The 24,407-nt window shown below is 47.9% G+C and overlaps 1 protein-coding gene and 23 non-coding genes across 24 annotated transcripts; all 24 read right to left on the minus strand.

Annotated features, from left to right (window-relative positions):
• Positions 1 to 173: 173 nt before the first annotated feature.
• TRNAL-CAA (transfer RNA leucine (anticodon CAA)) lies at positions 174 to 292 on the minus strand. The gene is made up of 2 exons: positions 255 to 292; positions 174 to 219 (listed from the first exon to the last, which is right to left on the minus strand). It is a non-coding gene; the product is annotated as a tRNA-Leu (tRNA).
• A 425-nt stretch (positions 293 to 717) lies between these two features.
• On the minus strand, positions 718 to 836 carry TRNAL-CAA (transfer RNA leucine (anticodon CAA)). The gene is made up of 2 exons: positions 799 to 836; positions 718 to 763 (listed from the first exon to the last, which is right to left on the minus strand). It is a non-coding gene; the product is annotated as a tRNA-Leu (tRNA).
• Positions 837 to 1,629: 793 nt separating this feature from the next.
• Positions 1,630 to 1,748, minus strand: TRNAL-CAA (transfer RNA leucine (anticodon CAA)). Its single transcript has 2 exons — positions 1,711 to 1,748; positions 1,630 to 1,675 (listed from the first exon to the last, which is right to left on the minus strand). It is a non-coding gene; the product is annotated as a tRNA-Leu (tRNA).
• Positions 1,749 to 3,094: 1,346 nt separating this feature from the next.
• Positions 3,095 to 3,213, minus strand: TRNAL-CAA (transfer RNA leucine (anticodon CAA)). Its single transcript has 2 exons — positions 3,176 to 3,213; positions 3,095 to 3,140 (listed from the first exon to the last, which is right to left on the minus strand). It is a non-coding gene; the product is annotated as a tRNA-Leu (tRNA).
• Positions 3,214 to 3,824: 611 nt separating this feature from the next.
• Positions 3,825 to 3,943, minus strand: TRNAL-CAA (transfer RNA leucine (anticodon CAA)). The gene is made up of 2 exons: positions 3,906 to 3,943; positions 3,825 to 3,870 (listed from the first exon to the last, which is right to left on the minus strand). It is a non-coding gene; the product is annotated as a tRNA-Leu (tRNA).
• Positions 3,944 to 4,740: 797 nt separating this feature from the next.
• TRNAL-UAA (transfer RNA leucine (anticodon UAA)) lies at positions 4,741 to 4,859 on the minus strand. Its single transcript has 2 exons — positions 4,822 to 4,859; positions 4,741 to 4,786 (listed from the first exon to the last, which is right to left on the minus strand). It is a non-coding gene; the product is annotated as a tRNA-Leu (tRNA).
• Positions 4,860 to 5,103: 244 nt separating this feature from the next.
• TRNAL-CAA (transfer RNA leucine (anticodon CAA)) lies at positions 5,104 to 5,222 on the minus strand. The gene is made up of 2 exons: positions 5,185 to 5,222; positions 5,104 to 5,149 (listed from the first exon to the last, which is right to left on the minus strand). It is a non-coding gene; the product is annotated as a tRNA-Leu (tRNA).
• A 246-nt stretch (positions 5,223 to 5,468) lies between these two features.
• On the minus strand, positions 5,469 to 5,587 carry TRNAL-CAA (transfer RNA leucine (anticodon CAA)). The gene is made up of 2 exons: positions 5,550 to 5,587; positions 5,469 to 5,514 (listed from the first exon to the last, which is right to left on the minus strand). It is a non-coding gene; the product is annotated as a tRNA-Leu (tRNA).
• Positions 5,588 to 6,198: 611 nt separating this feature from the next.
• TRNAL-CAA (transfer RNA leucine (anticodon CAA)) lies at positions 6,199 to 6,317 on the minus strand. The gene is made up of 2 exons: positions 6,280 to 6,317; positions 6,199 to 6,244 (listed from the first exon to the last, which is right to left on the minus strand). It is a non-coding gene; the product is annotated as a tRNA-Leu (tRNA).
• Positions 6,318 to 7,478: 1,161 nt separating this feature from the next.
• Positions 7,479 to 7,597, minus strand: TRNAL-CAA (transfer RNA leucine (anticodon CAA)). Its single transcript has 2 exons — positions 7,560 to 7,597; positions 7,479 to 7,524 (listed from the first exon to the last, which is right to left on the minus strand). It is a non-coding gene; the product is annotated as a tRNA-Leu (tRNA).
• Positions 7,598 to 8,028: 431 nt separating this feature from the next.
• TRNAL-UAA (transfer RNA leucine (anticodon UAA)) lies at positions 8,029 to 8,147 on the minus strand. Its single transcript has 2 exons — positions 8,110 to 8,147; positions 8,029 to 8,074 (listed from the first exon to the last, which is right to left on the minus strand). It is a non-coding gene; the product is annotated as a tRNA-Leu (tRNA).
• Positions 8,148 to 8,392: 245 nt separating this feature from the next.
• TRNAL-CAA (transfer RNA leucine (anticodon CAA)) lies at positions 8,393 to 8,511 on the minus strand. The gene is made up of 2 exons: positions 8,474 to 8,511; positions 8,393 to 8,438 (listed from the first exon to the last, which is right to left on the minus strand). It is a non-coding gene; the product is annotated as a tRNA-Leu (tRNA).
• Positions 8,512 to 8,758: 247 nt separating this feature from the next.
• Positions 8,759 to 8,877, minus strand: TRNAL-CAA (transfer RNA leucine (anticodon CAA)). The gene is made up of 2 exons: positions 8,840 to 8,877; positions 8,759 to 8,804 (listed from the first exon to the last, which is right to left on the minus strand). It is a non-coding gene; the product is annotated as a tRNA-Leu (tRNA).
• An 859-nt stretch (positions 8,878 to 9,736) lies between these two features.
• LOC142791582 (uncharacterized) lies at positions 9,737 to 10,504 on the minus strand. Its single transcript, XM_075885503.1, has 2 exons — positions 10,384 to 10,504; positions 9,737 to 10,023 (listed from the first exon to the last, which is right to left on the minus strand). The coding sequence occupies exons 1-2, from the start codon at positions 10,502 to 10,504 to the stop codon at positions 9,737 to 9,739; spliced, it is 408 nt and encodes a 135-aa protein (XP_075741618.1).
• Positions 10,505 to 12,644: 2,140 nt separating this feature from the next.
• Positions 12,645 to 12,763, minus strand: TRNAL-CAA (transfer RNA leucine (anticodon CAA)). Its single transcript has 2 exons — positions 12,726 to 12,763; positions 12,645 to 12,690 (listed from the first exon to the last, which is right to left on the minus strand). It is a non-coding gene; the product is annotated as a tRNA-Leu (tRNA).
• Positions 12,764 to 13,557: 794 nt separating this feature from the next.
• Positions 13,558 to 13,676, minus strand: TRNAL-CAA (transfer RNA leucine (anticodon CAA)). Its single transcript has 2 exons — positions 13,639 to 13,676; positions 13,558 to 13,603 (listed from the first exon to the last, which is right to left on the minus strand). It is a non-coding gene; the product is annotated as a tRNA-Leu (tRNA).
• Positions 13,677 to 13,740: 64 nt separating this feature from the next.
• On the minus strand, positions 13,741 to 13,859 carry TRNAF-GAA (transfer RNA phenylalanine (anticodon GAA)). Its single transcript has 2 exons — positions 13,822 to 13,859; positions 13,741 to 13,786 (listed from the first exon to the last, which is right to left on the minus strand). It is a non-coding gene; the product is annotated as a tRNA-Phe (tRNA).
• A 614-nt stretch (positions 13,860 to 14,473) lies between these two features.
• On the minus strand, positions 14,474 to 14,592 carry TRNAL-UAA (transfer RNA leucine (anticodon UAA)). The gene is made up of 2 exons: positions 14,555 to 14,592; positions 14,474 to 14,519 (listed from the first exon to the last, which is right to left on the minus strand). It is a non-coding gene; the product is annotated as a tRNA-Leu (tRNA).
• A 246-nt stretch (positions 14,593 to 14,838) lies between these two features.
• TRNAL-UAA (transfer RNA leucine (anticodon UAA)) lies at positions 14,839 to 14,957 on the minus strand. The gene is made up of 2 exons: positions 14,920 to 14,957; positions 14,839 to 14,884 (listed from the first exon to the last, which is right to left on the minus strand). It is a non-coding gene; the product is annotated as a tRNA-Leu (tRNA).
• A 61-nt stretch (positions 14,958 to 15,018) lies between these two features.
• On the minus strand, positions 15,019 to 15,138 carry TRNAL-CAA (transfer RNA leucine (anticodon CAA)). The gene is made up of 2 exons: positions 15,101 to 15,138; positions 15,019 to 15,064 (listed from the first exon to the last, which is right to left on the minus strand). It is a non-coding gene; the product is annotated as a tRNA-Leu (tRNA).
• A 7,135-nt stretch (positions 15,139 to 22,273) lies between these two features.
• TRNAL-CAA (transfer RNA leucine (anticodon CAA)) lies at positions 22,274 to 22,392 on the minus strand. Its single transcript has 2 exons — positions 22,355 to 22,392; positions 22,274 to 22,319 (listed from the first exon to the last, which is right to left on the minus strand). It is a non-coding gene; the product is annotated as a tRNA-Leu (tRNA).
• A 64-nt stretch (positions 22,393 to 22,456) lies between these two features.
• Positions 22,457 to 22,575, minus strand: TRNAL-UAA (transfer RNA leucine (anticodon UAA)). The gene is made up of 2 exons: positions 22,538 to 22,575; positions 22,457 to 22,502 (listed from the first exon to the last, which is right to left on the minus strand). It is a non-coding gene; the product is annotated as a tRNA-Leu (tRNA).
• Positions 22,576 to 23,737: 1,162 nt separating this feature from the next.
• Positions 23,738 to 23,855, minus strand: TRNAL-UAA (transfer RNA leucine (anticodon UAA)). Its single transcript has 2 exons — positions 23,819 to 23,855; positions 23,738 to 23,783 (listed from the first exon to the last, which is right to left on the minus strand). It is a non-coding gene; the product is annotated as a tRNA-Leu (tRNA).
• A 247-nt stretch (positions 23,856 to 24,102) lies between these two features.
• TRNAL-CAA (transfer RNA leucine (anticodon CAA)) lies at positions 24,103 to 24,221 on the minus strand. Its single transcript has 2 exons — positions 24,184 to 24,221; positions 24,103 to 24,148 (listed from the first exon to the last, which is right to left on the minus strand). It is a non-coding gene; the product is annotated as a tRNA-Leu (tRNA).
• Between the last annotated feature and the right edge of the window lie 186 nt (positions 24,222 to 24,407).

A 24,407-nucleotide genomic window follows, 5' to 3' on the forward strand; every position in this document is an offset into this window, starting at 1 on the left:
GAGATTCGAACCCACGCACACATACTTGGACCAGAAGCCTCGTTCAACTCGCATCACCGAGCAAGGTTTCCCTTCAGTCTTGCGCCTTAGACCACTCGGCCATTCTGATACGATATATCAGCCCCAGCAAAAAGAGACACTGACTATGTTCTGTTAGTGAAGTAAAAAAAGTTTGTCAGAAGAGGGATTCGAAACCACGCCCACATACGTGGACCAGAAGCCTCGTTCAACCCCTTTCACTGGGCAAGGTTTCCCTTGAGTCTGGCGCCTTAGACCACTCGGCCATTCTGACACGATATATCAGCCCCAGCAAAAGAAGACAGTGACTTTGTTCTCGTAGTAGATTACAAAAAATTGTCAGAAGTGGGATTTGAACCCACGCACACATACGTGGACCAGAAGCCTCGTTCAACTCGTATGACTGGGCAAGGTTTCCCTTGAGTATAGCACCTTCGACCACTCGGCCATTCTGACACAATATTTCAGTTCAGCAAAAGGAGCCACTGACTTTTGCTGGTAGTAAATTAAAAAAAAATGTCTGAAGGGGGAATGGACCCACGCCCACATACGTGGACGAGAAGCCTCGTTCAACTCGTATCACCAGGCAAAGTTTCCCTTGAGTCTGGCGCCTTAAACCAGGCGGCCATTCTGACACGATATGTCAGCCTCAGCAAAAGAAGACACTGACTCTGTGCTGGCAGTAAAGTGAAAAATGTTTGTCAGAAGTGGGATTCGAACCCACGCCCACGTACGTGGACCAGAAGCCTCGTTCAACCCGTATCACTGGGCAAGGTTTCCCTTGAGTCTGGCGCCTTAGACCACTTGGCCATTCTGACACGATATCCCAGCCCCAGCAAAAGAAGACACTGACTTCGTGCTGGTAATAAAGTAAACAAAGTTTGTCAGAAGTGGGATTCGAACCCACGCACACATACGTGGACCAGAAGCCTCGTTAAACTCGCATCACCGCGCAAGGTTTCCCTTCAGTCTGGCGCCTTAGACCACTCGGTCATTCTGATACGATATATCAGCCTCAGCAAAAGAAGACGCTGACTCTGTGCTGGTAGTAAAGTAAAAAAAGTTTGTCAGAAGAGGGATTCGAAACCACGCCCACATACGTGGACCAGAAGCCTCGTTCAACCTCTATCACTGGGCAAGGTTTCCCTTGAGTCTGGCGCCTTAGACCACTCGGCCATTCTAACACGATATATCAGCCCCAGCAAAAGAAGACAGTGACTTTGTTCTCGTAGTAGATTACAAAAATTTGTCAGAAGTGGGATTCGAACCCACGCACACATACGTGGACCAGAAGCCTCGTTCAACTAGTATGACTGGGCAAGGTTTCCCTTGAGTATAGCACCTTCGACCACTCGGCCATTCTGAGACAATATTTCAGTTCAGCAAAAGAAGACACTGACTTTGTGCTGGTAGTAAATTAAAAAAAATTGTCTGAAGGGGGATTTGAACCCACGCCCACATACGTAGACCAGAAGCCTCGTTCAATCCGTATCACTGGGCAAGGTTTCCCTTGAGTCTGGCGCCTTAAACCAGGCAGCCATTCTGACACGATATGTCAGCCTCAGCAAAAGAAGACGCAGACTCTGTGCTGGTAGTAAAGTAAAAAAAGTTTGTCAGAAGTGGGATTCGAACCCACGCCCACGTACGTGGACCAGAAGCCTCGTTCAACCCGTATCACTGGGCAAGGTTTCCCTTGAGTCTGGCGCCTTAGACCACTTGGCCATTCTGACACGATATCCCAGCCCCAGCAAAAGAAGACACTGACTTCAGGCTGGTATTAAAGTAAAAAAAGTTTGTCAGAAGTGGGATTCGAGCCCACGCACACATACGTGGACCAGAAGCCTCGTTAAACTCGCATCACCGCGCAAAGTTTCCCTTCAGTGTGGCGCCTTAGACCACTCGGCCATTCTGATACGATAAATCAGCCCCAGCAAAAGGAGACACTGACTTTGTTCTGTTAGTGAAGTAAAAAAAGTTTGTCAGAAGTGGTACTCCAACCCACGTCGACATACTTGGACCAAAGGCCTCATTTAACCCGTATCACCGGTCAATGTTTCCCTCAAGTCTGGTGCCTTAGACAACTCGGCCGTTCTGACACGATATATAAGCTGCAGCAAAAGAAGACACTGACTTTGTTCTGGTAGTAAAGTAAAAAAGTTTGTCAGAAGTGGGATTCGCACCCACGCACACATACGTTGACCAGAAGCCTCGTTCAACCCGTATCACTGCGCAAGGTTTACCTTGAGTCTGGCGCTTTAGACCACTCGGCCATTCTGATACGATATGTCAGCCTCAGCAAAAGAAGACTCTGACTCTGTGCTGGTAGTAAAGTAAAAAAAATTGACGGAAGTGAGATTCGAACCCACGCACACCTACGTGGACCAGAAGCTTCCTTCAACTCGCATCACCGAGCAAGGTTTCCCTACAGTCTGGCGCCTTAGACCACTCGGTCATTCTGATAAGATATATCAACCCCAGCAAAAGGAGACACTGACTTTGTTCTGTTAGTGAAGTAAAAGAAAGTTTGTCAGAAGTGGGATTCGAACCCACGTCCAATTACGTGGCCCAGAAGCCTCGTTCAACCCGTATCACTGGGCAAGGTTTCCCTTGAGTCTGGCGCCTTAGACCACTCGGCCAATCTCACACGATATATCAGCCGCCGCAAAAGAAGACACTGACTACGTGCTGGTAGTAAAGTAAAAAAAGTTTGTCAGAATTGGGATTCGAACCCACGCACACATACATGGACCAGAAGCCTCGTTACAATCGTATCACTGGGCAAGGTTTCCCTTGAGTATAGAGCCTTAGACCACTCGGCCATTCTGATACGATATTTCAGCCCCCGCAAAAGGAGACACTGACTTTGTGCTGGTAGTAAAGTAAAAAAAAGAGCTTCTCAGAAGTGGGATTTCAACACACGCCCACATACGTAGACCAGAAGCCTCGTTCAACACGTATCACTGGGGCAAGGTTTCCCTTAAGTCTGGCGCCTTGGACCACTCGGCCATTCTGACACGATATTTCAGCCCAGCAAAAGGAGACACTGACTTTCTTCTGGTAGTAGATTAAAAAATTTTGTCAGAAGTGGGATTCGAACCCACGCACACATACGTGGACCAGAATCCTCGTTCAACTCGTATGACTGGGCAAGGTTTCCCTTGAGTCTAGCACCTTCGACCACTCGGCCATTCCGACACAATATTTCAGCCCAGCAAAAGGAGACACTGACTTTGTGCTGGTAGTAAATTAAAAAAAATTGACAGAAGTGAGATTCGAACCCACGCACACATACGTGGACCAGAAGCCTCGTGCAACTCGCATCACCAGGCAAGGTTTCCCTTCAGACTGGCGCCTTAGACCACTCAGCCATTCGGACACGATATATCGGCCTAGCAATAGGAGACACTGACTTTGTTCTGTTAGTGAAGTAAAAAAAAGTTCGTCAGAAGAGGGATTCGAACCCACGCACACATACGTGGACCAGAAGCCTCGTTCAACTCGTATCACTCGGCAAGGTTTCCCTTGAGTCTGGCGCCTTAGACCACTCGGCCAATCTGATGCGATATATCAGCCCCAGCAAAAGATGACACTGACTTTATGCTCGTAATAAAGTAAAAAAAGAGTTTGTCAGAAGTGGGATTTGAACCCACGCCCAAACACCTGTACCAGAAGCCTCGTTCAACCCGTATCACAGAGCAAGGTTTCCCTTGAGTCTGGCGCCTTAGACCACTCGGCCCTTCGGACACGACATATCAGCCCAGAAAAGGAGACACTGACATTGTTCTGGTAGTAAAGTAAAAAAGGATTGTCAGAAGTGGGATTCGAACCCACGCCCACATACGTAGACCAGAAGCCTCGTTCAACCCGTATCACTGGGCAAGGTTTCGCTTGAGTCTGGAGCCTTAGACCACTCGGCCGTTCTGGCAGGATATTTCGGACCAGCAAAAGGAGACACTGACTTTGTGCTGGTAGTAAAGTAAAAAAAGAGCTTCTGAGAGGTGGGATTTCAACCCACGCCCACATACGTAGACCAGAAGCCTTGTTCAATCCGTATCACTGGGCAAGCTTTTCTTTGAGTCTGACGCCTTGGACCACTCGGCCATTCTGACACGATATTTCAGCCCAGCAAAAGGAGACACTGAATTTGTTCTGGTAGTAAAGGAAAAAAAGAGCTTCTCAGAAGTGGGATTTCAACCCACGCCCACATACGTAGACCAGGAGCCTCGTTCAACCCGTATCACTGGGCAAGGTTTCCCTTGAGTCTGGAGCCTTAGACCACTCGTCCATTCTGACACGATATATCGGCCCCAGCAAAAGAAGAGACTGACTTCGTGCTGGCAGTAAAGTAAAAAAAGATTATCAGAAGTGGGATTCGAACCCACGACCACACACCTGGACCAGAAGCCTCGTTCAACCCGTATCACTGAGCAAGGTTTCCCTTAAGTTTGGCGCCTTCGACCACTCGGCAATACTGGCACCTTATATCAGCCCCAGCAAAAAAACACTGACTTTATGCTGGTATTAAAGTAAAAAAAGATTGTCAGAAGTGGAATTCGAACCCACGTGCACATACGTGGATCAGAAGCCTCGTTTAACCCGTATCACCGGGAAATGTTTCTCTTAAGTCTGGTGCCTTAGACAACTCGGCCATTCTGACACAATATTTCAGCCCAGCAAAAGGAGACACTGACTTTGTGCTGGTAGCAAATAATAAAAAGAGTTTGTCAGAAGTGGGATTCGAACCCACGCCCACATACGTGGACCAGAAGCCTCATTCAACCCGTATCACTGGGCAAGGTTTCCCTTAAGTCTGGCTCCTTCGACCACTCGGCCATTCTGGCACGATATTTAAGTCCTAACCAAAGGAGACACTGGCTTTGTTATTGTACTAAAATAAAAAAAGTTTGTCAGAAGTAGGATTCAAACCCACGCCAACATACGTGGACCAGAAGCCTCGTTCAACCCGTACCACTGCGCAAGGTTTCTTTTAGGTCTGGCGCCTTAGACCACTCGGCCATTCTGATACGATATGTCAGCCTCAGCAAAAGAAGACGCTGACTCTGTGCTGGTAGTAAATTAAAAAAATGACAGAAGTGGGATTCGAACCCACGCCCACATACGTGGACCAGAAGCCTCGTTCAACCCGTATCACTGGGCAAGGTTTCCCTTGAGTCTGGCGCCTTAGACCACTCGGCCATTCTGACACGATATATCAGCCCCAGCAAAAGAAGAGACTGACTTCGTGCTGGCAGTAAAGTAAACAAAGTTTGTCAGAAGTGGGATTCGAACCCACGCACACATACGTGGACCAGAAGCCTCGTTACACTCGTATCACTGGGCAAGGTTTCCCTTAGGTCTGGCGCCTTCGACCACTCGGCCAATCTGACACAATATTTCAGCCCAGCAAAAGGAGACACTGACTTTGTTCTGGTAGTAAAGTAAAAAAAGTTTGTCAGAAGTGGGATTCGAACCCACGCCCACGTACGTGGACCAGAAGCCTCGTTCAACCCGTATCACTGGGCAAGGTTTCCCTTGAGTCTGGCGCCTTAGACCACTTGGCCATTCTGACATGATATCACAGCCCCAGCAAAAGAAGACACTGACTTCGTGCTGGTATTAAAGTAAAAAAAAGTTTGTCAGAAGTGAGATTCGAACCCACGCACACATACGTGAAACAGAAGCCTCGTTCAACTCGCATCACCGGTCAAGGTTTTCCTTCAGTCTGGCGCCTTAGACCACACAGCCATTCTGATACGATATGTCAGCCCCAGCAAAAGGAGACACTGACTTTGTTCTGTTAGTGAAGTAAAAAAAGTTTGTCAGAAGAAGGATTCGAACCCACGCCCACATACGTGGACCAGAAGCCTCGTTCAACCCGTATCACTGGGCAAGGTTTCCCTTGAGTCTGGAGCCTTAGACCACTCGGCCATTGTGACACGGTATTTCAGCCCCAGCAAAAGGAGACACTGACTTTGTGCTGGTAGTAAAGTAAAAAATGCCGGAAGTGAGATTCGAACCCACGCACACATACGTGGACCAGAAGCCTCGTTAAACTTGCATCACCGCGCAAGGTTTCCCTTCAGTCTGGCGCCTTACACCACTCGGCCATTCTGATACGATATATCAGTCCAAGGAAAAGGAGACACTGACTTTGTCCTGTTAGTGAAGTAAAACAAAGTTTGTCAGAAGTGGGATTCGAACCCACGCCCACATACGTGGACCGGAAGCCTCGTTCAACCCGTATCACTGGGCAAGGTTTCCCTTGAGTCTGGCGCCTTAGACCACTCGGCCATTCTGACACGATATATCAGCCCCAGCAAAAGAAGAGACTGACTTCGTGCTGGTAGTAAAGTAAAAAAAAAGATTGTCAGAAATGGGATTCCAACCCACGTCGACATACTTGGACCAAAGGCCTCGTTTAAACCGTATCACCGGGCAATGTTTCCCTTAAGTCTGGTGCCTTAGACAACCCGGCCGTTCTGACACGATATATAAGATGCAGCAAAAGAAGACACTAACTTTGTTCTGGCAGTAAAGTAAAAAAGTTTGTCAGAAGTGGGATTCGCACCCACGCACGCATACGTGGACCAGAAGCCTCGTTCAACTAGTATGACCGTGCACGGTTTCCCTTGAGTCTAGCACCTTCGACCACTCGGCCATTTTGACACAATATTTCAGCCCAGCAAAAGGAGACACTGACTTTGTGCTGGTAATAAATAAAGAAAGAGTTTGTCGGAAGTGGGATTCGAACCCACGTCGACATACGTTGACCAAAGGCCTCGTTTAACCCGTATCACCGGGCAATATTTCCCTTAAGTCTGGTGCCTCAGACAACTCGGCCGTTCTGACACAATTTGCAAGCTCCAACAAAAGAAGACACTGACTTTGTTCTGGTAGTAAACTAAAAAAAGTTTGTCAGAAGTGGGATTCGCACCCACGCACACATACGTTGACCTGAAGCCTCGTTCAACTCGTATGACTGGGCACGGTTTCCATTGAGTCTGGAGCCTTAGACCACTTGGCCGTTCTGACAGGATATTTCAGGCCCAGCAAAAAGAGACACTGACTTTGGGCTGGTAGTAAAGTAAAAAAACTTTGTCAGAAGTGGGATTGGAACCCACGCACACATACGTGGACCAGAAGCCTGGTTACACTCGTATCACTGGACAAGGTTTCCCTTAAGTCTGGCGCCTTCGACCACTCGGCCATTGTGACACGATATTTCAGCACCAGCAAAAGGAGACACTGACTTTGTGCTGGTAGTAAAGTAAAAAAATGCCGGAAGTGAGATTCAAACCCACGCACACATACGTGGACCAGAAGCCTCGTTAAACTCGCATCACCGCGCAAGGTTTCCCTTCAGTCTGGCGCCTAAGACCACTCGGCCATTCTGATACGATATATCAGCCCCAGCAAAAGGAGACACTGACTTTGTTCTGTTAGTGAAGTAAAAAAAAGATTGTCAGAAGTGGGATTCGAACCCACGCCCACATACGTGGACCAGAAGCCTCGTTCAACCCGTATCACTGGGCAAGGTTTCCCTTGAGTCTGGTGCCTTAGACCACTCGGCCATTCTGACACGATATATCAGCCCCAGCAAAAGAAGACACTGACTTCGTGCTGGTAGTAAAGTAAAAAAAGTTTGTCAGAAGTGGGATTCGAACCCACGACCACACACCTTGACAAGAAGCCTCGTTCAACCTGTATCACTGAGCAAGGTTTTCCATAAGTTTGGCGCCTTCGACCACTCGGCCATGCTGACACCTTATATCAGCCCCAGCAAAAAAACACTGACTTTATGCTGGTAGTAAAGTAAAAAAAAAAGATTGTCAGAAGTGGAATTCGAACCCACGTGCACATTTGTGGATCAGAAGCCTCGTTTAACCCGTATCAACGGGAAATGTTTCCCTTAAGTCTGGTGCCTTAGACAACTCGGCCGTTCTGACACAATATTTCAGCCCAGCAAAAGGAGACACTGACTTTGTGCTGGTAGCAAATAAAAAAAGAGTTTGTCAGAAGTGGGATTCGAACCCACGCCCACATACGTGGACCAGAAGCCTCATTTAACCCGTATCACTGGGCAAGGTTTCCCTTAAGTCTGGCGCCTTCGACCACTCGGCCATTCTGACACGATATTTTAGTCCTAATCAAAGGAGACACTGGCTTTGTTATTGTACTAAAATAAAAAAAGTTTGTCAGAATTAGGATTCAAACCCACGCCCACATACGTGGACCAGAAGCCTCGTTCAACCCGTAACACTGCGCAAGGTTTCTTTTAAGTCTGGCGCCTTAGACCAGTCGGCCATTCTGATACGATATGTCAGCCTCAGCAAAAGAAGACGCTGATTCTGTGCTGGTAGTAAATATAAAAAAATGACAGAAGTGGGATTCGAACCCACGCCCACATACGTGGACCAGAAGCCTCGTTCAACCCGTATCACTGGGCAAGGTTTCCCTTGAGTCTGGCGCCTTAGACCATTCGGCCATTCTGACACGATATATCAGCCCCAGCAAAAGAAGAGACTGACTTCGTGCTGGCAGTAAAGTAAAAAAAGTTTGTCAGAAGTGGGATTCGAACCCACGCACACATACGTGGACCAGAAGCCTCGTTCAACTCGCATCACCGAGCAAGGTTTCCCTTCAGTCTTGCGCCTTAGACCACTCGGCCATTCTGATACGATATATCAGCCCCAGCAAAAAGAGACACTGACTATGTTCTGTTAGTGAAGTAAAAAAAGTTTGTCAGAAGAGGGATTCGAAACCACGCCCACATACGTGGACCAGAAGCCTCGTTCAACCCCTTTCACTGGGCAAGGTTTCCCTTGAGTCTGGCGCCTTAGACCACTCGGCCATTCTGACACGATATATCGGCCCCAGCAAAAAAAGAGACTGACTTCGTGCTGGCAGTAAAGTAAAAAAAGATTGTCAAAGTGGGATTCGAAACCACGACCACACACCTTGACCAGAAGCCTCGTTCAACCCGTATCACTGAGCAAGGTTTTCCTTAAGTTTGGCGCCTTCGACCACTCGGCCATGCTGACACCTTATATCAGCCCCAGCAAAAAAACACTGACTTTATGCTGATAGTAAAGTAAAAAAAAGATTGTCAGAAGTGGAATTCGAACCCACGTGCACATACGTGGATCAGAAGCCTCGTTCAACTCGCATCACCGAGCAAGGTTTCCCTTCAGTCTTGCGCCTTAGACCACTCGGCCATTCTGATACGATATTTCAGCCCAGCAAAAGGAGACACTGACTTTGTGCTGGTAGCAAATAAAAAAAGAGTTTGTCAGAAGTGGGATTCGAACCCACGCCCACATACGTGGACCAGAAGCCTCATTTAACCCGTATCACTGGGCAAGGTTTCCCTTAACCTTTTAAATGCCGCACTATGAAGCAGTAGGAAAAAAACTAAAATTTATGTTGATACTTTGCATTGACCTTCTAAATTAACTATGATAAAAAATACAGCCACATTCACAATGACTAAGCATGTTTTTTCGCATGTTCCATTTTTGGAACATTGGCATTTCCCATATGCAAAACACACATTTTCTCTTGAACAACTTTTATTGACTTTTCAGTCGGGTTTCCTTATTCAGGATAACTGAAGAATAATATTTAGCGTCATACGATGTCTCTGAAAAGTATAAAATTTATAACAACACTTTATGAAAATTTCTTCTTTCATACTACTGGCTGTACTACAATGAGCAAATCACAAACCGTGGTAAGCGGCAAAGCCTTTCTTGTGCAGCCGCTTTTTGCACTGCCGGCACTGATTCGTTGTATTCTCCTTGCATTCCGCACACCTTCCCTGAATGTTTGAGATGATGTAGTGGCCATCAGTTTTTCTGTCCTCATGTCTCGGATGAACCCGGAGTCCAGGTCTTACAGTGAGTTTTTGCTTGAGCTGCAGCAAGGACATGGTGACGTCCCGCCGAAAGGCGATGTGCGTCATGGCGGCATCACTACCCTTGTGAAGCTCGCAGTGGAGGAGCCATCCTGCGACGACAGCCATATTCAAACCATTGCTGGAAATGTTCCACCACCATTTCTTGCTCCTCATTCTCGGTCGATAGCTTCCGAGGAGGCGGTCCATCACATCTACTCCGCCCCTGCCCTCATTGTATTTTCTGATCAATTATGGTTGAAGAATGTCCACCTTTTTGTTTGAGCGTCGTGAGGGGCGTTTCGCACTTCCAACAGGCTCGTGGCTGAGGTGGTTAGAAGAAACTGTGACGACTGGTTTGTCATTCCACCTGCATGCGCAGACTGCCCCGTCACACTTGTAGTGGAAAGATCCTCTTTCTTCCTTTTCGATATTTTTCAAGCTCTTCAGTGAACAACCACCGCTTCTTGTACCTTGCACAGCCACTGTCGCTCGAATCCCCTGGTCAGCCAGTTTCGTCAAGAGGCCGTGTGAAGTGAAGAAGTTGTCAAAGTAGACTTCGTGATGTTCAGGCACTTCCAGGACCAAGACCATATTGCTAACAACCCTGATCCCGAGAGGTGACTAGTCGTCCTTCTGGTTCCTTCCACAAGATATTTCTGTCGCATAGGGGTACCCATTCGAAGAGCACATCATCCATATTTTGTACCCAAATTGAATTGGTTTACCGCGAATGAACATTTTGCACGAGTGGTGGCCATAATAGGGCACCATCGACTCGTCGATGCTGAGGCTTTCATTGAACACTCCGAACTGGCGGAAACATTTGGAGATTTCGTCGTAAAACGGCTGAAGTTTGGCTATTTTTTCGCCTGCTTTCAACTGAATGTTGTCAACAACATGAAAAAACCTTTGCAGCTGCCGGAACCTATTGCGGGCCATCACTGTCGCGACTATAGGCACACAAAAATCTTCTGCAGTGCTCCAATACGAGTCCTCAGACGGAACGGAGTGGTACCCGCTGAAAAGTAAGAGGCCGAAAAACTGACCTATGTCCGCTCCTGTGACGTCCATCTCCTCCCCCTTTTCAAGTGCGTATCTTGCAGTTAGTTCAGCCAGTGAACCAAGATACTCCGGAGAAATAAATTTGCTGAACAGCATAAATGGGCTCATGTTTGCAAGATCAGGAAATGCCTCTAGCAATGACGGAGGACTCTCGCTGGGAAGTGTTTTGTCAAACGTGGCATGGTCGCCCCGTACTGGTGTATGGGAGCACTTTGAAGTATTTGTTTTCCGAGCGTTCGTTGAAGCTTTGCGTCCTTTTCCAGCAGTGAATTGCCGCTCCGCTAATTTCTTTCGTCGTGGATCAGGACTCGAACATGCAGAAGGCGAATCAACGTCTTCATCGCTGCACTGCATAACTTCAACGTGCCCGCAAACATAATCGGGAACAACTTCAGAAAAGTCATTTTCGTTCACGTGCTCCTCGTCAGTAATATTGCCAACTTCAACAGGCGGCTATTGGCATACAGACGCCCCTTCGCGTTCGTCATCGGGAAGGCTGAACAAAAGGTCAATTGCTGCCACCAAAGTGAGGAAGCATTGTGCCATGACCTACAACGAAAGTTATTGCGGTGTAAAGCACAGTACTACAAAAATAAAACCAGCCGCAAGGTAGTTTTTTAGTTACATTCACAGGGATTGATGCAGCTAGGCACTGTAGTTCAATGCTGCTCTTTTCACGTGTCTGGCAAACTCAAAATGACGCCCAGGAAAGCTTATGTTCAAGTTGCTGCCAAGCGCCGCCCAGCGGGCGCCATCGACAAGACAAAAAAAGAAAAAGAACGAGGCGAAACGCTCGCGCCCGTCTACGCTGCGTTCGACACTGTGAAACGCCAATGTTCCAAAAAAGGAACATCCGCACAAAACTCTCAAGCTGAAAACTAGATTGTCTTTGTTATTTTTTTATTGTATTGCCGCGTAATCCTGAACCATTTGCCAATATTTTAGTTTTGCTTTGTTCACTGCAGCATTACTTTTTCCTGCGGAATAATGCAACAAACATCTGGTGGTCAAGGAGTGCAAAATATGCCTGTTTTTAAAAATTCATCTAATGATTCTCCGTAGGCTCATAATAGAAATTAAAAATGCCACGTTTTTCACAAGCATCAATGAGTATGCGTAAACATAAAATTTCAATATGCGATATATTGGAGAGAAAATAAAAAATTAGGTTTCGTATGTTCCAATTTTGGAACATTGGCAAGTAAAAGGTTAAGTCTGGCGCCTTAGACCACTCGGCCATTCTGATACGATATGTCAGCCTCAGCAAAAGAAGACGCTGATTCTGTGCTGGTAGTAAATTAAAAAATGACAGAAGTGGGATTCGAACCCACGCACACATACGTGGACCAGAAGCCTCGTTACACTCGTATCACTGGGCAAGGTTTTCCTTAAGTCTGGCGCCTTCGACCACTCGGCCAATCTGACACAATATTTCAGCCCAGCAAAAGGAGACACTGACTTTGTTCCAGCAGTAAAGTAAAAGAAAAGTTTGTCAGAATAGAATTCGAACCCACGCCCACATACGTGGACCAGAAGCCTCGTTCAACCCGTATCACTGGGCAAGGTTTCCCTTGAGTCTGGAGCCTTAGACCACTCGGCCATTCTGATACGATATGTCAGCCTCAGCAAAAGAAGACGCTGATTCTGTGCTGGTAGTAAATTAAAAAAATGACAGAAGTGGGATTCGAACCCACGCCCACATACGTGGACCAGAAGCCACGTTCAACCCGTATCACTGGGCAAGGTTTCCCTTGAGTCTGGCGCCTTAGACCACTCGGCCATTCTGACACGATATATCAGCCCCAGCAAAAGAAGAGACTGACTTCGTGCTTGCAGTTAAGGTAAAAAAAGTTTGTCAGAAGTGGGATTCGAACCCACGCACACATACGTGGACCAGAAGCCTCGTTACACTCGTATCACTGGGCAAGGTTTTCCTTAAGTCTGGCGCATTCGACCACTCGGCCAATCTGACACAATATTTCAGCCCAGCAAAAGGAGACACTGACTTTGTTCCAGCAGTAAAGTAAAAGAAAAGTTTGTCAGAATAGAATTCGAACCCACGCCCACATACGTGGACCAGAAGCCTCGTTCAACCCGTATCACTGGGCAAGGTTTCCCGTCAGTCTGGAGCTTTAGACCACTCGGCCATTCTGACACGAAATTTCAGCCCCAGCAAAAGGAGACACTGACTTTGTGCTGGTAGTAGATTACAAAAAATTGTCAGAAGTGGGATTTGAACCCACGCACACATACGTGGACCAGAAGCCTCGTTCAACTCGTATGACTGGGCAAGGTTTCCCTTGAGTATAGCACCTTCGACCACTCGGCCATTCTGACACAATATTTCAGTTCAGCAAAAGGAGCCACTGACTTTGTGCTGGTAGTAAATTAAAAAAAAAATGTCTGAAGGGGGAATGGACCCACGCCCACATACGTGGACGAGAAGCCTCGTTCAACTCGTATCACCGGGCAAGGTTTCCCTTGAGTCTGGCGCCTTAAACCAGGCGGCCATTCTGACACGATATGTCAGCCTCAGCAAAAGAAGACACTGACTCTGTGCTGGCAGTAAAGTGAAAAATGTTTGTCAGAAGTGGGATTCGAACCCACGCCCACGTACGTGGACCAGAAGCCTCGTTCAACCCGTATCACTGGGCAAGGTTTCCCTTGAGTCTGGCGCCTTAGACCACTTGGCCATTGTGACACGATATCCCAGCCCCAGCAAAAGAAGACACTGACTTCGTGCTGGTAATAAAGTAAACAAAGTTTGTCAGAAGTGGGATTCGAACCCACGCACACATACGTGGACCAGAAGCCTCGTTAAACTCGCATCACCGCGCAAGGTTTCCCTTCAGTCTGGCGCCTTAGACCACTCGGCCATTCTGATACGATATATCAGCCCCAGCAAAAAGAGACACTGACTTTGTTCTGTTAGTAAAGTAGAAAAAAAGATTGTCAGAAATGGGATTCCAACCCACGTCGACATACTTGGACCAAAGGCCTCGTTTAAACCGTATCACCGGGCAATGTTTCCCTTAAGTCTGGTGCCTTAGACAACTCGGCCGTTCTGACACGATATATAATATGCAGCAAAAGAAGACACTAACTTTGTTCTGGCAGTAAAGTAAAAAAGTTTATCAGAAGTGGGATTCGCACCCACGCACACATACGTGGACCAGAAGCCTCGTTCAACTAGTATGACCGTGCACGGTTTCCCTTGAGTCTAGCACCTTCGACCACTCGGCCATTCTGACACAATATTTCAGCCCAGCAAAAGGAGACACTGACTTTGTGCTGGTAATAAATAAAAAAAGAGTTTGTCAGAAGTGGGATTCGAACCCACGTCGACATACGTGGACCAAAGGCCTCGTTTAACCCGTATCACCGGGCAATATTTCCCTTAAGTCTTGCGCCTTAGACCACTCGGCCATTCTGATACGATATATCAGCCCCAGCAAAAGGATACACTGACTTTGTTCTGTTAGTCAAGTAAAAAAAGTTTGTCAGAAGTGGGATTCGAACCCACGCCCACAAACGTGAACCAGAAGCCTCGTTCAACCCGTATCACTGGGCAAGGTTTTCCTTAAGTTTGGCGCCTTCGACCACTCGGCCATGCTGACACCTTATATCAGCCCCAGCAAAAAAATACTGACTTTATGCTGATAGTAAAGTAAAAAAAAGATTGTCAGAAGTGGAATTCGAACCCACGTGCACATACGTGAATCAGAAGCCTCGTTTAACCCGTATCAACGGGAAATGCTTCCCTTAAGTCTGGTGCCTTAGACAACTCGGCCGTTCTGACACAATATTTCAACCCAGCAAAAGGAGACACTGACTTTGTGCTGGTAGCAAATAAAAAAAGAGTTTGTCAGAAGTGGGATTCGAACGCACGCCCACATACGTGGACCAGAAGCCTCATTTAACCCGTATCACTGGGCAAGGTTTCCCTTAAGTCTGGCGCCTTAGACCACTCGGCCATTCTGATACGATATGTCAGCCTCAGCAAAAGAAGACGCTGATTCTGTGCTGGGAGTAAATTAAAAAAATGACAGAAGTGGGATTCGAACCCACGCCCACATACGTGGACCAGAAGCCACGGTTCAACCCGTATCACTGGGCAAGGTTTCCCTTGAGTCTGGCGCCTTAGACCACTCGGCCATTCTGACACGATATATCAGCCCCAGCAAATGAAGAGACTGAATTCGTGCTTGCAGTTAAGGTAAAAAAGTTTGTCAGAAGTGGGATTCGAACCCACGCACACATACGTGGACCAGAAGCCTCGTTACACTCGTATCACTGGGCAAGGTTTTCCTTAAGTCTGGCGCATTCGACCACTCGGCCAATCTGACACAATATTTCAGCCCAGCAAAAGGAGACACTGACTTTGTTCCAGCAGTAAAGTAAAAGAAAAGTTTGTCAGAATAGAATTCGAACCCACGCCCACATACGTGGACCAGAAGCCTCGTTCAACCCGTATCACTGGGCAAGGTTTCCCGTCAGTCTGGAGCTTTAGACCACTCGGCCATTCTGACACGAAATTTCAGCCCCAGCAAAAGGAGACACTGACTTTGTGCTGGTAGTAAAGTTAAAAAAAATTGACGGAAGTGAGATTCGAACCCACGCACACATACTTGGACCAGAAGCCTCGTTCAACTCGCATCACCGAGCAAGGTTTCCCTTCAGTCTTGCGCCTTAGACCACTCGGCCATTCTGATACGATATATCAGCCCCAGCAAAAGGAGACACTGACTTTGTTCTGTTAGTGAAGTAAAAAAAGTTTGTCAGAAGAGGGATTCGAAACCACGCCCACATACGTGGACCAGAAGCCTCGTTCAACCCCTTTCACTGGGCAAGGTTTCCCTTGAGTCTGGCGCCTTAGACCACTCGGTCATTCTGACACGATATATCAGCCCCAGCAAAAGAAGACAGTGACTTTGTTCTCGTAGTAGATTACAAAAAAATGTCAGAAGTGGGATTTGAACCCACGCACACATACGTGGACCAGAAGCCTCGTTCAACTCGTATGACTGGGCAAGGATTCCCTTGAGTATAGCACCTTCGACCACTCGGCCATTCGGACACAATATTTCAGTTCAGCAAAAGGAGACACTGACTTTGTGCTGGTAGTAAATTAAAAAAAAATGTCTGAAGGGAGATTTGAACCCACGCCCACATACGTGGACGAGAAGCCTCGTTCAACTCGTATCACCGGGCAAGGTTTCCCTTGAGTCTGGCGCCTTAAACCAGGCGGCCATTCTGACACAATATGTCAGCCCCAGCAAAAGAAGACACTGACTTCGTGCTGGTAATAAAGTAAAAAAAGTTTGTCAGAAGTGGGATTCGAACCCACGCACACATACGTGGACCAGAAGCCACGTTACACTCGTATCACTGGGCACGGTTTCCCTGAAGTCTGGCGCCTTTGACTACTCGGCCATTCTGACAAAATATTTCAGCCCAGCAAAAGGAGACACTGACTTTGTTCTGGTAGTAAAGTAAAAAAAAGTTTGTGAGAATAGGATTCGAACCCACGCCCACATACGTGGACCAGAAGCCTCGTTCAACCCGTATCACTGGGCAAGGTTTCCCTTGAGTCTGGAGCTTTAGACCACTCGGCCATTCTGACACGATATATCAGCCCAAGCAAAAGAAGAGACTGACTTCGTGCTGGTAGTAAAGTAAAAAAAAAGATTGTCAGAAATGGTATTCCAACCCACGTCGACATACTTGGACCAAAGGCCTCGTTTAAACCGTATCACCGGGCAATGTTTCCCTTAAGTCTGGTGCCTTAGACAACTCGGCCGTTCTGACTTTTTTTTTTTTTTTTTATTTATTGCCTGGCATGGACATTGTACAGGGCAATCATTGCACACACATATATTACAATACAAAGAAAAGAAAAAAAAAAAACAAGCATTGCCATCAGTCCCATTTGTACTGATGTTGTCCTCTTAAAAATACTTAAGGTTTGCCAGGGGTTCAAACCTTGACAACCATTCTGGCTCGATATCCTCTATTTTGCTACACTCAATGAATGCAGACATGCTTTGCCTGAAATAAATTACTGCTGGCTTTGCGTCCGGGTCGAAATGATATCCGGCCATTCGTGCACGCCATATACAGTGGAGACCGGTCAACATCACTACATCAAATGGGACCCCATCATCATTTGTTACTGCGAGGTACCTTATTCCGTGTGGGTCTAGTGGAAAATCCTTCTTTATTGTCCTCTGTAATATGTCCCAAAAATGTACCCCTTCCCAACAATGCAAAAAAACATGGTCTATTGTTTCTGGTTTCTTACATATCAAGCAGTGTGACCCCCATGGTGTAAAAAAACCCCGTTCCTCTGTGAAAGTCTTTACTGATAGTGTTCCTGTGTGTAACTTGAAGAAAAAAGTTTTCACCCCTGTAGGTACCTGCATGTTTCTCACCCGCTTCAGTACATTTTGTCCCGGTCTTCCACTGTATATGGCCCTGTACAATGGTACTGGCAAAACCATAGCACATACATCTTTGTACAATTCTTTTCTTCTAACACTTGCTAGATAATCTATCGAAAAGCGTACAGATAAAAAACGTACACTGTCTACCACTTCCTTGAGATACCCACGCAACGTCACGGGCCGGCTATCCGTAGTAACAACAAAATCTGGTAAGGCACTGCCTAACCTGAGCTGGCATACCGTACGCAAAAACGGATCCCTGACGTCACGGAAAAACAAAAATCTATTTACTACTTGTCTCACAAATAGGTGCGCCAAACCAAGACCTCCGTCCTTCACGCACCTGAACAAGTTGGTCCGTCTGCACCTTTCCCATTTCGAGCCCCATATAAAAACTGCGAACACTCTGTGCAGCCTTTGCACGTTGATCCTTGAACAATGTAACACCTGCATCACATACCACAGTTTAGCGATAAAAAACATGTTGCACACAGTAGCCCTAGCGAAAACAGACAGGTTCATGCCTTTCCACCTGTCTGCTTTTTCCTTCGTCTCTTTTGTTTGACGCGACCAATACTCCTCGCTGCCGTTATAACATTCCAGGGGAACACCGAGGTACCTTGTCGGTGTTTCCGTCCGGTGCACATTCGCAAAAAGGTCCGGCTTTGAAGGCCACCTTCCGTGCCAAAGCCCAAGAGATTTCGCCCAGTTTACGCGGCTTCCTGTGACGCTACAAAAATGTTTCACAACACTTATCGTTTCCTCTACACTTTCTTTGTTCGTACAACACACCGCAATGTCGTCTGCATATGCCAGCAGCTTAACTTCCACTGCCGCCAAGCTGAAGCCACGAATTTTTTCATTTTCATTTATCGCTAAGCACATCGCTTCGATGTAAATACAAAACAAAAGTGGACTGAGGGGGCAGCCTTGACGCACAGAACGCATTACGTGAATGGGGGCCCCCAAAGACTTGTTAACAATTAAACGTGTTGTGCAGTTCTGGTACGCCAAGGCCACTCCCTCCTTGATGATGGAACCGACATTAATATGATCTAAGATGACAAACAAAATATCATGCGCAACACAATCAAAAGCTTTCTCCAGGTCTATCTGGAGCAGAGCAACGCCAAGTGAATCTTCGTCACAACACTCTAGCACACACCGCATCTTGTGAATGTTTGAGCTAATGGTTCTGCCTTTGATTCCACAAGTTTGGTGCTCTCCAACAATTTCTTTAATGACACCTTGAAGTCGCGCTGCCAGAACCTTCATAAAAATCTTGTAGTCGACATTGGTCAGCGATATGGGCCTATACGATGTCACCAGTTTAAGTTTTTCCCTTTCGTCCGTTTTAGGAATTAATATCGTATGCGCTTTGCTGAAGGAGGGCGGCAGAGTTTTCCGTTCGTACGCCTCATTGAACAGCTCAGCTAACCCCGGGGACAGTTCTATTCTAAACGTCTTATACCATGCTGCGGTTAGGCCATCGGGTCCCGGTGACTTTCCGGGGTTCAGATGACCAATCGCGCGTTCCACTTCACCTTCCGTTATTCTGCCTTCTAAAAGCTTTTTTGTGTCGTCACTAAGCCGCGGCAAGCGCTTGAGAAACTCTTCTTTAAAACCATGTACATTCGCTTTTCGAATTGCAAAAAGTGACTGATAATACGCAACAAAGGCCCGTTCGATGCTTTCATTGTCGCTCGCGAGAGTCCCGTTGCAATAGACCTTATCGATGTGGTTTCGGCGTCCTTGCGCTTTTTCGAGACCAAGCGCCCTTTTTGTGGGCGTCTCACCCGCGGCAAGATCATTTGCGCGCGCGCGAACCCAGGCGCCTCGATAACGCTCTCTGTCATGCAGTTCTAATTTTTCCTTGACACTGCGCACCTCGTCTTTGCAAGTCCCAGGCTCCCGACTTTCTAGGGCTATCAGCTGCTGCAGTGTTTTCTTAAGACTTCTTTCTTTTATTTGCGCTTCGAATTTTAGCGTGCTCGATCTGTCAAGCGCTTTCATTTTCACCTTCTGCTTTAAACACTCCCATTTCTCTGCTACTGTTTCCGTTTTTTCCATAAGCACTTCATTAATGGTCTCGTGCACTGCTTCTAAAAATGGTTCATCTTTTAGTAACAATGCGTTCAGTTTCCATAAATCCCAGTTGAAAACCTTACGCTGTTTCTTCATGCCTATGCGACACACAACCAAACAGTGATCTGAAAACGACACTGGCTCAACCGAAAAATCGTGACACATAGGCAATACATCTAGGGATAGGTATATGCGGTCTAAACGTGCATGGCTATTGCCATGAAATCGCGTGTAGATCACTTCGCGATTTGCTGCCACACATTCATACACGTCTTCCAAGTCATTTTCGGTTATTAATTTGCCTAGCACGTCACTGCTTTTGTCACGAACGCCAGTGCTGTTGACTCTATCGCGAGCCCTTAAAACACAGTTAAAATCACCTAACAAAACCACCCTCTTATCACACTTTGTCCACTGAAACAGGTTAGAAAAAAACTGAGCACGCTCTTCTACACTATTCGGTGCGTATACGCATATAACTCTGAATTCAGTGGCACCATAAACAAAGTCACAATAAACAATTCTGCCCGACTGGCATGAAAAAACACTTTGCACAAGAAGGCCTTGCAATTTTTTTACAAAAAGAACACAACCCGCGGACGTTCCTATCGAGTGGCTTACGACCGCGTAATATCGGTCAGTGAAACGGCGCACCATGCTCCCGGTCTCCTCCTCTCCGTCTACCTTAGTTTCCTGGACGGCTAGGACGTCTATGTCTTGGTCTGTGAGCAACCGATAGAGCTGACTTTGCCTACGCCTAGCCGCCAACCCTCTGACGTTAAGCGTAGCTATACTGAATGGCGGAGTTAATGCCATAGTGACTTGTTCGCTAAAGGAGTAGGCCCGGAGCATGGCGCTTACCCTTCACGACCAGCCCTCGGCTAGCCGCCTCCAGGACCATCCTGCTTCCCAGCGCTGTTTTCTTTTGCCTTGTCCTCCAGTCTCCGGTCGGTAGGGACTTTCGGCTTAGGTTTGAGACTACGCCGCCTCCCTTGCGGCGCCTTCGCAGGCGGCTCCTGGCTGCTGGTGGACGACGCCCCGTCCTGCTCTACCGAGTCGTCGAGTGGACGCTTTAGCGTGGCGCTGGTCACGCACATCTCGTCGTCGCTGTCCGCCGCCGTCTCTCCCTGACCCTCCGTTGCATCAGCTGTCCCCACTGGAACCACGTCCGTCTCGACCCGCTCAGGCTCGGCCGCTGACGGGGCGCTGGCCGGTGTAGTCGAAAGCTGGAGAGTCTCCGGAAACTTGGGTGTGTCTGCCGGCGCCGCCCCTCCAGTAGTCACAGGGACCACTGGGCTTCCGACCCCTTTGGCGGCGTCCTCTGCCTCGGCCGCGTCCATGACGTGATCAGCCATCGCCTCGTTCTTCGCTGGCCCCATTGCACTGGCGTACGTTCGAACGCAATCCGCCTCGACGTGTCCGAAGCGTTTGCACCGCGAGCAACGGGGAACCTTGCACTCTCGGCGGACGTGCCCTTTGCCTTGGCAGCGCAAGCATTGCATCGGCCGACCAGGCACAACCAGCAAGGCCAGCTCTCCATCGATCCTGATCTGGTGCGGAAGGTCTTCGACCCTGACGCCGCTTTTCAGCTTCAGGAGAGCTGTTCTCGTGGTCGAACACTTGTCGGCCATGCCCGGGACACGCCACCGCTCACGGCTCACCTCCACGACCTTGCCGAAAGCCGACAGCGCCGTCCGTACTTCTTCGTCGCTCACCCCGTGAAGCAGCCAGTGAATTCGTAGCCGCACCTGCTGGTCCTGTGGGTCGACGACGACGCAGCGCCGCCCCTTCACCTGCAGCTCCTTCAAGGCGAGCAGGCGTTTCGTGGGAGCGGCATCATTGAATGTCACCGCCCACAAGTGGTTAACCTGGTATGCACCGAGGCTTACCACATCCGGCAGCAGGCCCGTTGGCGTCAATGCGTCCCTGAAATCTTCGACCTTGTATGGCCTCGCTCGTACATCACCGTGTAAAAACACGGTGTTGATAACAAGTCGTCCTTTTGGCATTTGCGGCAAAATAAACTGGTATTCGCTATCTCCGTTCCTGTTTCCGCGGCTAAGATTGGCCGCTGTCGCCGCTCCGCTGGAGCTCATGATCCTGCGATCCGTTCAGCACGACTGCCGGAAGCAGAATGACTCGGCCGTTCTGACACGATATATAAGATGCAGCAAAAGAAGACACTAACTTTGTTCTGGCAGTAAAGTAAAAAAGTTTGTCAGAAGTGGGATTCGCACCCACGCACACATACGTGGACCAGAAGCCTCGTTCAACTAGTATGACCGTGCACGGTTTCCCTTGAGTCTAGCACCTTCGACCACTCGGCCATTCTGACACAATATTTCAGCCCAGCAAAAGTAGACACTGACTTTGTGCTGGTAATAAATAAAAAAAGAGTTTGTCAGAAGTGTGATTCGAACCCACGTCGACATACGTGGACCGAAGGCCTCGTTTAACCCGTATCACCCGGCAATATTTCCCTTAAGTCTGGTGCCTCAGACAACTCGGCCGTTCTGACACGATTTGCAAGCTACAACAAAAGAAGACACTGACTTTGTTCTGGTAGTAAAGTAGAATAAAAAAAGTTTGTCAGAAGTGGGATTCGCACCCACGCACACATACGTTGACCTGAAGCCTCGTTCAACTCGTATGACTGGGCACGGTTTCCATTGAGTCTGGAGCCTTAGACCACTCGGCCGTTCTGACAGGATATTTCAGGCCCAGCAAAAAGAGACACTGACTTTGGGCTGGTAGTAAAGTAAAAAAAGTTTGTCAGAAGTGGGATTCGAACCCACGCCCACATACGTGAACCAGAAGCCTCGTTTCACCCGTATCACTGGGCAAGGTTTACCTTGAGTCTGGCGCCTTAGACCACTCGGCCATTATGACACGATATATCAGCCCCAGCAAAAGAAGAGACTGACTTCGTGCTGGCAGTAAAGTAAAAAAACTTTGTCAGAAGTGGGATTCGAACCCACGCACACATACGTGGACCAGAAGCCTCGTTACACTCGTATCACTGGGCAAGGTTTCCCTTAAGTCTGGCGCCTTCGACCACTCGGCCATTCTGACACAATATTTCAGCCCAGCAAAAGGAGACACTGACTTTGTTCTGGTAGTAAAGTAAAAAAAAAGTTTGTCAGAATAGAATTCGAACCCACGCCCACATACATGGACCAGAAGCCTCGTTCAACCCGTATCACTGGGCAAGGTTTCCCTTCTGTCTGGAGCCTTAGACCACTCGGCCATTCTGACACGAAATTTCAGCCCCAGCAAAAGGAGACACTGACTTTGTCCTGGTAGTAAAGTAAAAAAAGAGCTTCTCAGAAGTGGGATTTCAACCCACGCCCACATACGTAGACCAGGAGCCTCGTTCAACCCGTACCACTGGGCAACGTTTCCCTTGAGTCTGGAGCCTTAGACCACTCGGCCATTCTGATACGATATGTCAGCCTCAGCAAAAGTAGACGCTGACTCTGTGCTGGTAGTAAAGTAAAAAAAATTGACGGAAGTGAGATATGAACCCACGCACACATACTTGGACCAGAAGCCTCGTTCAACTCGCATCACCGAGCAAGGTTTCCCTTCAGTCTTGCGCCTTAGACCACTCGGCCATTCTGATACGATATATCAGCCCCAGCAAAAGGATACACTGACTTTGTTCTGTTAGTGAAGTAAAAAAGTTTGTCAGAAGTTTGATTCGAACTCACGCCCAAAAACGTGAACCAGAAGCCTCGTTCAACCCGTATCACTGGGCAAGGTTTCCCTTGAGTCTGGCGCCTTAGACCACTCGGCCATTCTGACACGATATATCGGCCCCAGCAAAAAAAGAGACTGACTTCGTGCTGGCAGTAAAGTAAAAAAAGATTGTCAAAGTGGGATTCGAACCCACGACCACACACCTGGACCAGAAGCCTCGTTCAACCCGTATCACTGAGCAAGGTTTCCCTTAGGTTTGGCGCCTTCGACCACTCGGCCATGCTGACACATTATATCAGCCCCAGCAAAAAAACACTGACATTAGGCTGGTAGTAAAGTAAAAAAAAAGATTGTCAGAAGTGGAATTCGAACCCACGTGCACATACGTGGATCAGAAGCCTCGTTTAACCCGTATCACCGGGAAATGTTTCCCTTAAGTCTGGTGCCTTAGACAACTCGGCCGTTCTGACACAATATTTCAGCCCAGCAAAAGGAGACACTGACTTTGTGCTGGTAGCAAATAAAAAAAAGAGTTTGTCAGAAGTGGGATTCGAACCCACGCCCACATACGTGGACCAGAAGCCTCGTTTAACCCGTATCACTGGGCAAGGTTTCCCTTAAGTCTGGAGCCTTGACCACTCGGCCATTCTGATACGATATGTCAGCCTCAGCAAAAGTAGACGCTGACTCTGTGCTGGTAGTAAAGTAAAAAAAAATTGACGGAAGTGAGATTCGAACCCACGCACACATACTTGGACCAGAAGCCTCGTTCAACTCGCATCACCGAGCAAGGTTTCCCTTCAGTCTTGCGCCTTAGACCACTCGGCCATTCTGATACGATATATCAGCCCCAGCAAAAGGAGACACTGACTTTGTTCTGTCAGTGAAGTAAAAAAAGTTTGTCAGAAGAGGGATTCGAAACCACGCCCACATACGTGGACCAGAAGCCTCGTTCAACCCCTTCCACTGGGCAAGGTTTCCCTTGAGTCTGGCGCCTTAGACCACTCGGCCATTCTGACACGAGATATCAGCCCCAGCAAAAGAAGACAGTGACTTTGTTCTCGTAGTAGATTACAAAAAATTGTCAGAAGTGGGATTTGAACCCACGCACACATACGTGGACCAGAAGCCTCGTTCAACTCGTATGACTGGGCAAGGTTCCCCTTGAGTATAGCACCTTCCACCACTCGGCCATTCTGACACAA

This window comes from Rhipicephalus microplus, chromosome 2 (genome assembly GCF_043290135.1).
Source record: "Rhipicephalus microplus isolate Deutch F79 chromosome 2, USDA_Rmic, whole genome shotgun sequence".
NCBI classification, from domain to species: domain Eukaryota; kingdom Metazoa; phylum Arthropoda; class Arachnida; order Ixodida; family Ixodidae; genus Rhipicephalus; species Rhipicephalus microplus.